At 46.1% G+C, this 10,684-nt stretch overlaps 1 protein-coding gene across 1 annotated transcript; it reads left to right on the top strand.

Annotated features, from left to right (window-relative positions):
* Positions 1-2,769: 2,769 nt before the first annotated feature.
* tmem198ab (transmembrane protein 198ab) lies at positions 2,770-9,731 on the top strand (the record flags this gene model as incomplete). The annotated part of the gene is made up of 5 exons (XM_080836037.1): positions 2,770-2,938; positions 5,148-5,428; positions 5,695-5,998; positions 9,228-9,433; positions 9,576-9,731. 5 exons carry the CDS (start codon positions 2,770-2,772, stop codon positions 9,729-9,731), a joined length of 1,116 nt encoding a protein of 371 aa, XP_080692163.1.
* Between the last annotated feature and the right edge of the window lie 953 nt (positions 9,732-10,684).

Below are 10,684 nucleotides of genomic sequence, written 5' to 3'. Positions count from 1 at the left end.
TTTGTTTTAATCCTTGAGATGGCCATTTTAGTTCAATATTCAGTGGCTGTATAACAAGTTCACAGTTCAGTAAACAAATCAGCCAAAGCTTGTTGCTATCCACTCCTGCCCCCCTTTTCTTCCTTCCCAGTCGCCTGCTGTGAGACTGTGTTGGTCTGGGGGCAGTGGCCTGTGCAACAGCACCTGGTTGTGTAAGCTATGTGGGAGGCTGTGGCACAGATAGCTGGAGTAACTGAGTCTGGAATGATTTCGGTAATACCTGAGGCTGAAATGACTGAGGCAAAGGTGGCTGGGGTCTTAACAGGGAGTGTGGCTGTTGGTTCTGGTTCATTCTTCTGCACAAACATTTCTGCTGTCATGTCTGTAGTCCTCTGGGCAGCCATTTCCCCTCTCTCTTCTGTAAAAACCTTTCTTTCCCTCTGCTCTCTAGCTTGCTTTCTTTTCTCTTGTCTATCCATTGCTTCCTTCTCCCATTTCCCATACACTTCCACTTTCCATCATAGCCCTACCTTCTTTTTACTTTTCTACACTTACTTTTCATTCTTTCCCTTCCTTAGTAAGTTCTCATCTACACATTCAGGTCCATATTTTTTATACATGTCCCTCAAACATCCTGGTCTCTCTACTTCTCTAGGTGTGTTAATAGTTTTACTCTTATTATTCCCCATATTTGCAGTGTCCCAGTGATCTTTTTTTTCCCCAATTACCTCACGCCTAAATCAGAGTAAAGCAAAACAAAGTGTGACAAATTCCTTATCAAATACCCCACATTTCCTACCAGTCTATTTGGCAGGAAATATATGCATATCTTCCACCTCTCTTAGGCAGGATTACCGTCTGCTAATGTCCCAAGCAGGCTTCCGCTTCTACCTCTATCTAGGTAGGATTTCCTCGTCTACCAAACCCCTTGGTAGGATTTCCTCGTCTACCAAACCCCTTGGTAGGATTACCAGTGCACACAACAACCCTATTTTACTAGCATTTGTTGAAGTAAAATTAGGGACTCACCACAGTTGTCTGTGACCACCAAGCTGGTGATACCGTATCCAGGTCACAGGAGGAATTCCTCTGGCCAGGCTGGGTGCCGCTGGAGCATGTCTTTGTTGCTATCGACGGCCTTCTCCCAAGATCAGAAATAGATCTCCCTTCATCTGTGTCGGGTCCTGAGCCTTCGGTCTTCCTCGCTGTTCCTCGGAGATAGGTATCCCACTTCTGACACCATTTATGTGGTCAAAATTACTTACAGACAACTGGAGTGGTACTGCAGATTTATTAACGATATCGGGAGCATTGTTACAAGCAATCCATGTTCATGAAATGTCCCACAACAATGCCCATCAGTCTCTGGGCAAACTGAGCTCTTATACCTAAAACCCCTCCCTCGGACTAATACACTGTGGCCACCTTGTCCTCCACTATAGATAAGACTATTGACATAGGATCCCCTTACCCCAAGTCTTGACTAACTCTCTTAGCTCATCAAACCTTACCCAACAGGTCAGACAGAATACATGACCACACTCAGTTACCAATTCAATTTATGTTATACTATGGAATCCTATACTAACCTACTTAATTAAATGTGAAACATATATTTTTTATCCCACACAAGGAAACCTGATTCTAGAACACTGGTTTTAATCACATCGAGAACACGCCCTCAGCTCTCTTGGCCCTTTCTAAATGAATGTGCAGGTGTGCGAGTGTGTGTGTGTGACTGTGTGTGTGTGCATGTGAGTGTACGTGTGTGAGTGTGTGTGTGTGTGTAAGTGTGTAAGTGTAAGCATGTGAGGTAGGGAGGTAGAAAGGTAAAAGACATGACTGAACAGGTACAGGTAGAAGGGGAGGTACAGACTGTATTTGAATGAAAAGAAGGCAATGAGAGAAGGGTACAGTGTGGGAATGGCATTCATTCACGTGTGTGCATGCGTGCGTGTGAGTGTGTGTGTGTGTTTGGAGAGGTGTGTGTCTGTGTGTGTGTGTGTGTCTGTGTGTGTGACTGTGTGTGTGTGTGTGTGTGTGTTTGGAGAGGTATGTCAGGGCTGAAGGTGGGGCTCATAAATATGCCAGAGGAATGAACACGAGCTCACATTATGGACCAATGCCTGAGTGAGTGTTCTTCCATACTCTGTGTGTGTGTGTGTGTGAGTGCTTGAGTGTGTGTGTGTGTGTGTGTGTGTGTGTGTGTGTGTGTGTGTGTGTGTGTGTGTGTGTGTGTGTGTGTGTGTGTGTGTGTGTGTGTGTGTGTGTGTGTGTGTGTGTGTGTGTAAATACTGTAAACAACACATTCCTGTGTGTGTTGGTGTGTGTGTGTCAGGTTGTGTTGCTCTGCTGGGTCAGGCCAGGTGTTAGCCTCCTTAGCCTCGTTAGCCTTCCTTGTTAACCTTGATAGCTTGGTCTCTTGTTAGCTTGGACATGTCAAACTCCATTTATTTCAGCATTATTATTAATAGTATTATTGCCTCGTCCAGTTGAATAAATGGTTGACAACAGATAACAGTAATTATGTATCAGTGTTAATAGTGTATCAGCAATTCCAGTAAGTCTGTTTTCTCTCTCTCTCTCTCTCTCTCTCTCTCCCTCTCTCTCTCTCTCTTCCTCTCTCAGGTCTCATGTTGTCGGACTGGTGACAACCCATAATACCGTCCCCTCCCCCCCCACACCCTCCTCCCAGGAAACCCCCCCCCCCCCCCCCCCCCCCCCCCCCCCTCCTGACCCCCTGCATCTGCTCCCGCCACCTTCACTCTTGCTTCTTGCCACCCCGTCACCATGACGACCACTTTACAGACGCTGCTGGCCTCTAAGTTGGCCCCGCCCTCCCAGGACGTGGGCTCCGAGCGATTGGACGGCTGTGAGGATGGAGGCCGGCGCTATGAGGTCGTGCCCTCCGTGGTCTGCTCCATGTGCTGCCTCTTCGGCATCATCTACTGCTTCTTTGGTGAGTCATGTGATGAAGATGGGAGTTTTTATATGTAATGTGTCAGCCTACACTGAAACAGGATGTTCATGACTGCACTTTCATAGGTTGTTAATTATTTTTTGTTCTTTGGAATCATCCTCTGCTACTTTAGTGATTTTATTTGACATAGATGAATCAGGCCTGGGAACTGTCGTCTTCTCCCTCTCATTCAGTGGTAATAGATTAATCAGGCCTGCTGGGAACTCTAGTCTTCTCCCTCTCATTCTGTGGTAATAGATGAATCAGGCCTGCTGGGAACTGTAGTCTTCTCCCTCTCATTCAGTGGTAAAAGATGAATCAGGCCTGCTGGGAACTGTAGTCTTCTCACTGTCATTCAGTGGTAATAGATGAATCAGGCCTGCTGGGAACTGTAGTCTTCTCCCTCTCATTCAGTGGTAATAGATGAATCAGGCCTTCTGGGAACTGTAGTCTTCTCCCTCTCATTCAGTGGTAATTTAACATTACTTACGCCTCCATTTCTTCCCTTGGTTGGACCTGGATGATTAGATCAGAGTTATTTCTGCCTTAATAAAACTTAATTAGCTTGCTTAATAGCAAGCCTTATTTCCTCATTTCCCTTGTTAACTGCTATTTGAGATGTGCAGTCTCATAATGAAGTCTTAATTCACCTCGCTGAAGTGCTCCTACACACACACACACACACACACACACACCTCGCTCTCACAGGGACTCAGATAGGCCCCATCACAGCTCTATGGTCAGGGCGATGACCTCATCACTAAACAGAGCTCTATGGTCTAAACTTTGTCTGGTTGTCCTGGGAGCAGGCCTTTGTTCTAGATTCAGCATTTCAGGGTTTCTCTAACTGTAATGTTTTGGGTTCTAGAGAGCACCTCTGGGATTGGCCCTTGTTGAGTTGTGCTTCATCAACGAGTTGAACTACAAAGAGCTTATTTCCCATTAAAGTACATGTGAAATCAGGTTCATATTACACTAAAGGGGCATTACAGAATTTCCCGCTGAATCATGGGAATTGTATTTCTGTTTCTACTGACCTGCTCCTGTTTGCTGTTATCACTGTCTGTCTATCAGTAGAGGAACTCTTTCCTGCTGGCTTATGCCAAAACAAGCTAGACTGTGTCCCTGACACTGAACTACAAATCCCTATTGTGTTGTACCATCAATTATGAGGATCACTCTCCTGTGGGTTCATGGGAGTTGTAGTCCTTTGTTTAACAGGGCTGTAGTGTTATTTCAGGCAGTCTGCCCGTCTTGCGTTGTTAAATATTGATGAAGGCACTCACCCGCGGCCTGCCTTGTGTAACTGCACCCGATGACTCTCTCCACTTGGCCCCAAAACTCTTGACTCTGATCCGACAAAAACAACAACAACATTAAACTTCACCAGCCTCAAACATCCCCCAAGCCCCATCAGGGCGTGCAGCACTTGTGTTTGTGGTTGTGTTTGTGTTTGTGTTGCTCTGGCTGCAGGGCAGTCCTGGGGCGTCTGAATCTGCTGATCTCTTTAGTGTCGCTGCTGATGAGCCATTTAGGTTTTTGCTTCCCTGCTTGAGATGCCAGACTCTAGGAGCAGCCCTTCCCTTCCCTCCTAATGCACACAGCTTTATTATGCTACCGCTAATGCTAATCTTATGCGACCTCTGTCATACAGGAGTTTCTTAGTCTGAGTTCTAGGGCCCAACCATAACCTTATGATGGCATGATCTCTTCACTCCACAAAAAAGAATAATGACAAACATAAAACAAATCATTTCCCCAAAACAAGAGAACTTTATTGCAAGTGATGACATTGATAAAGCCTTATAACTCTCTACTCTGCTGTGTTATTAAATAAAGTGTTTTTGTGTGGGTGAGTGAGTGAGTGTGTGTGTGAGAGTGTGTGTGTGTGTGCCGTGTGCTGTTGGTGTTGATTGCAGAGGCTCAAAGTATGTGTGGTGAACTGCTATTTCTGGCACATGAACATGGCATCACTGGATGTGTAATTTTCTTTCTCCCCCTCTCTATCTCTCTCTCCCTCTCTCTCTCTCTGTCTATTTCTCTCTGTCTATCTCTCTCTCTAACTCCCTCTCTCCCTCTTCCCCTCTCTCTCTCTCCCTCTCCCTCTCCCTCTCTCTCTCTCTCTCTCTCTCTCTCTCTCTCTCTCTCTCTCTCTCTCTATCTCTCTTTATCTCTCTTTATCTCTGTCTAACTCTCTCTCCCCCCCCAGGCTACCGGTGCTTCAAGGCGGTGATGTTCCTGACCGGTCTGATGTTCGGCTCTGTGATCATCTTCATGCTGTGCTACAAGGAGCGGGTGCTGGACACGCAGCTGAGCGTGGAGGCGGCGGTGGGCATCGGCCTGGGCATCGGCACGCTGTGTGGCCTGGTCACCATGCTGGTGCGGTCCGTGGGGCTCTTCATGGTGGGGCTGCTGCTGGGGCTGCTGGCGGGCGTGGGCACGCTGGTTGGCATGGAGGAGCTATCGACCGCGCCCCCCCGTTCCGTCTGGGTGAGTTGTGTCAGATTTATAGTATTTATTTATATTTATATATTATTTATTTATATATTTATATTTAAAGTATATATTTATATAATATTTATTTATATATTTATATTTAAAGTATATATTTATAGTTGTATATTATTTATTTATATTATGTATTTATGTATTTTATATTATATTCATATATAAATATATATTTAATTATATATATTTATATTTTTATATTTATAGTATATATTTATATTTATTTATTTACAAATTTTCCACCACAGGTCCCACTGGGCGTGCTGCTGGGGCTGGGCATGCTCTTCGCCGTGCTCACCCTCCAGTGGCAGCGCCTCTTCGTCACGCTCTCTACCGCCGTCTTCGGTGCGGCCGTCATCGTTGTGGCAACGGACTACTTCGTGGAGGTGCTGGCGCTGGTCCGCTACGTGCTGGAGCGGGTCAAGGCAGCGCCCAGGACCAGGCCCGTGTGTTGGGTCACCTGGGTGGTTCTGGGGGTGTGGCCCGCCCTCGCACTCCTGGGGGTGCTGATCCAGTGGAGGGTGACGGCAGAGGGATACTCACACACTAAAGGTGAGTGTGTGTGTGTGTGTGTGTGTGTGTGTGTGTGTGTGTGTGTGTGTGTGTGTGCTGTATGCTGTATGCATGTGTGTGATGTGAACCACCGGGCCAGGTCGGGTTCGGCCAAATATTTAGAAATTATACTCGGGCTCGGGTCGGGTTTGCACTCATTAGTGCGATAAGGCATTGAACAGTCCATATTTAAAATATCTTAATAAGTCGTGAAGTCAACGTGTCTGCCTCACATAATGCAGAAGTTTGTTTTTGAGAATAAATCACATTTAAACAACAACGCAATTATAGGCGGCAAACTGCATCATGGAGGAAGTTAAAAACAAACGGTCATCTGGAGAGTTTTAAACGATACTAAACAAAGGGAAATGTACTGAGATATTTCTGCTTTGTCGATGCGTATTATAATGAGGCTGTTTGATATGTCCAATGTAAGAAGTGTAAAGTTTTAATGAAATATGATTGCTGCCATCCTCTTTCTCCACAACAACATGGATTAACCCTCGATGGTTGGACTATGTTTTATAGATAACAATGCCAGAAAATGTTCAATGGTAAGACTTGTTTCGCATATAACGTGAGTTTTATTTAGGCAAAGCGGATGCCTGGAGTGTGTAATGTGGAGGCTTTTTCATTCCGTTCTTGCAGTTGTCACGACTACTAGCTCGCAGTAGCCATGACATAGGGAAGACAGACACCGTCGGGTAACGTTTTAACAAGATTTACGTTTATTTACAAAATATGTACAAAGGTCGGTAAGTGAGAAGAACGGTAAATTAAAGTGTCATGCGCGTCAGTAAGGTAGACTATGGCGGAACCCCGAACGGCACGGCAAAGCCGTAATTTAAATATGCTTATTTGCCCTCTTTTACGCGCTTGTGCGCTTAACAGCGCTTGTTTGTGTGAGCAGTTGCATTTATCTGTTGATGCCGGAGTTTATTAAAGGCAGGCTATTTGTAAAAAACGTACGTAAATGTACCATAGATATTAGTTGAGACATTGACTCCGTCGGCTCGGGTCAGGTACGGACAAAATATTTGAACGGCTGTCGGTCTTGGGCCGGACTCGGACAGAAAAATTCATCCCAATCCACCCTCTAGTGTGTATGTATGTGTGTGTATGTATATTGATGTGTGTATGTGTTTGTGTGTCTGTGTGTGTGTGTATTGATGTGTGTGTGTGTGTGTATTGATGTTTGTGTGTGTGTGTGTGTGTGTGTGTGTGTGTGTGTGTGTGTGTGTGTGTGTGTGTGTGTGTGTGTATCAGTGATGCGCGGGCACGTGTCTAAAGGCCCGCGACCGCCAGGCGTTTTCGACTAACTCGACTGCAACTCGATCGAAAATATGAATTATTAGAATGTTGTACCCGCCCCGCTTACCGACCCGCTTATTACTATTAAAAAAAAAACAGTTGTTTATGCTGTTGTTTAGCTAGCGGTATTTGGTTATGCAAAACCCAGTAGGCCTACAGATATCGCATTAAACGTGTACAATGACGTTAAATGCTCAGCTGTTTGGCGTGGGGAACCAGCATTATTTGTTTAGCCTATGCCTATTGTTTTCATCCCGCAGCTTTCATGCAAAAGTTAATAAGGATTTCCGTCAAAGTGGATGCTCCGTTGAAACCCTCCCAAACACAAAGGCAGGAATAACATATTTCGAAAAACTTTCTTCACGTCAAACAGGTAGGCCTAACCTAGGCTATAATGTGCATTCGTGCAAATAAAAAATAGGCTACACAAAACGAAAACTGAAGATAGCCTATATGATAAGCCTAACCTGGGCTGAAACAAAGAAATAGTGTTAATTGCTGATCAAAATAAGCTTGTAAAATGTTCACAAAACGAAAATGTGTTGGTCAAAATAAGATAGGCCTAGTCACAGAATAATTAAAACAAAGGCAGCATGCGCAGCATATCACTGTGTGCAATTTTTACATATGAATTAAATTGGACTAATTAGTTTTAGCTTTCCTCGTGCTGTGAAGAAATAAAATAGAATTAACTGTCTCTGGGTTGAGACGGTTCCTTCTGGCCTCGATTACACGGCCTGCAGAGCTGAATGCGCGCTCACTGGCTGCACTTGAAGATGGAACACACAGGATCCTCCTTGCCAACGCACGGAGCTTCGGGAAGGTGTGCGCCTGTCTCTCCCAAAATGTATGTTTACAATATAATTAAATACAAACGTTTCGTCGGGAGTTTTTTATTTTTTTTCACCGGCTCGACCGAATGCGACCCGAATATAATTAAAAATATTTTTTGATGACTCGTTACCGCGGGTTACCCGCAGTCACCGCGGGTGACTGCTCATTTTGGATCTGCCCGCGCATCACTGGTGTGTATATATGTGTGTATTGATGTGTCCGTGTGTGAGTTTGTGTGTGTGTGTTCCCAGTGGTGATCAGCAGGCTGCAGCGGCGTGTGCAGCTCATGCTTATATGTGTGTGTGTGTGTGTGTGTATTGATGTGTGTGTGTGTGTGTGTGTGTGTGTGTGTGTGTGTGTGTGTATTAATGTGGGTGTGTATGTGTTCCCAGTGGTGATCAGCAGGCAGCAGTGGTGTGTGCAGCTCATGCTCATGTGTGTGTGTTGTGGTGTCCCGTGGGGGCGTGTCGTGGATGGCAAATACATTCCCCTGAGAAACAGGAACTTCATTTCCCAGAATGCCACGGAAAGCAGACAGGTGCTGGCAATCACCAGGTGCTGGCAATCACCTATCAAGCCAGAGAGGAGCCAGACAAAGGGAAGGCTGGCAAACAGTTTGGGAGCGAGAGAGAAGCACATGTTTTGAGTGTTGCTGCATAGAGTTTATGTTACAAGCGAATTAAAGAAGCTATATTTTGTTGGAAAACCGTTGTTTTGTCTGATTCCTCCCCTGCAACCGCTACAGTGTGTGTCTGTGTGTATTGATGTGCGTGTATTTGTGTGTGTGAGTGTGTATTAATGTGTGTGTGTGTTCCCAGTGGTGATCAGCATGCAGCAGCGGCGTGTGTAGCTCATGTGTGTGTATTGATGTGTGTATGTGTTTGATGTGTGTGTGTGTGTGTGTGTTCCAGTGGTGATCAACAGGCAGCAGCGGTGTGTGCAGCTCATGCTCATGTGTGTGTGTATTAAATGTGTGTGTGTGTGTATTAATGTGTGTGTGTGTGTGTATTAATGTGTGTGTGTGTGTGTATTAATGTGTGTGTGTGTGTGTATTAATGTGTGTGTGTGTGTGTGTGTGTTCCAGTGGTGATCAGCAGGCAGCAGCGGCGTGTGCAGCTCATGCGTATCCGTCAAAAGGAGGACCGGCGGGAGGGCGGGCGCAAAAAGAAGAAGAAGCCGACCAATCACAGCGCTCCACACACACACCCGCCCAAAGCCATGCACCCAGAGCCCGCCTACCGCCGCAAGCCACAGCCCATACGCCGCTACGACGGGGACGTGCTCTCGCCCGTGAGTATGACACACACACACACACACACACACACAAACACACACACACACACACACACACACAAACACACACACACACTCCCTTGTTTTCTCTCCTGTGCATTATTAAATGATCTCTCTCTGGTTCTCTCCTTCCCTCCAGAGTTACATCCAGAGTTTCCGTGAGCGGCAGGTGGAGGCGCGTGCGTACCCCGGGGGGAGGCTGTCGGGGGGGCACACCTCAGTGGACGGGGACTACGACTGCGGCTCCACCGTCCCCCTCACCTCCACCGCTGGGCCCTCCAACCTGCGCGTCTGACCCCTCACCTTTCAACTTTGACCTCTGATGACATGCCTGCATCAGAGTTGCATGGGGCTGGGGCAGCTGACTGGCTGTTTGTGCACGTTGTGTGTGTGTTTGTGTGTGTGTGTGTGTGTGTGTGTGTGTGTGTGTATGTGTGTGTGTTCACTGCAGGGTTTAAGGCTTTCACTTAAATAAAATCATACACACACACACACACACACACACACATACACACACACACACACACATCATACACCACACACACATGCACAAAGTTGATCCTGTCTTGCTGGATTTGGTGTGTACTCAATGGAACCCTCTTCACACTTGAGTCACTGCAGGCACACACGACCCGCTGAAGAGAACAAGAATGGAAATAAAAACAAAACATCCACATAGAGTTACGCAACCCCTTTTCACTTTACATCATTTCCTGTGGAGAAGGCTTGACTTCCTGTCTCCAGGTGCTGAATTGTGTCCGTCACGTGACAGTGAGTCCTGTCAACAAGTCAGATGTCTTTTCCCCCCTCTCCATTTTACTGGTGGACTCTTCCGATCAGCATTAGTTTTTATGTGTCTGACTCAGGACTGAACCAAATCACACCTCAGATGAGGGGGTGTTTTTAAATGCAGTCGCCCAGAGAGGAGCAGATGATGGAAGAGGACTACTTGACCTCATGGTCTGAGTGGAAATGGCTGCCTTTGGTTTAACCACAGGTCAGGACGAGGTCATAGGTGAACTGAACGTTGAAACCCAGGTCAGGATGTCAGAACTGTCGACCTTTTGACCCCTGGGATCTTCGCAGGAAATAACCATCTTTCTCGCAGGGAAACTGAAGCGTCTCAGAACTGACTGTTGAGTTTGAAATGAAAACTTGTGTAATGAGAGCAGCAAAATGTCTATGGTGCACTATATAATGTTTATGGTGCTCAATATAATGTGATGCGTGTGTTTCTGAACTGTCATG

The sequence above is a fragment of the Sprattus sprattus genome (genome assembly GCF_963457725.1).
Source record: "Sprattus sprattus genome assembly, chromosome: 3".
In the NCBI taxonomy this organism is placed as follows: Eukaryota; Metazoa; Chordata; class Actinopteri; order Clupeiformes; family Clupeidae; genus Sprattus; species Sprattus sprattus.
Note: the sequence above shows the minus strand (reverse complement) of the source record. Positions and strands in the feature narration are given on the sequence as shown.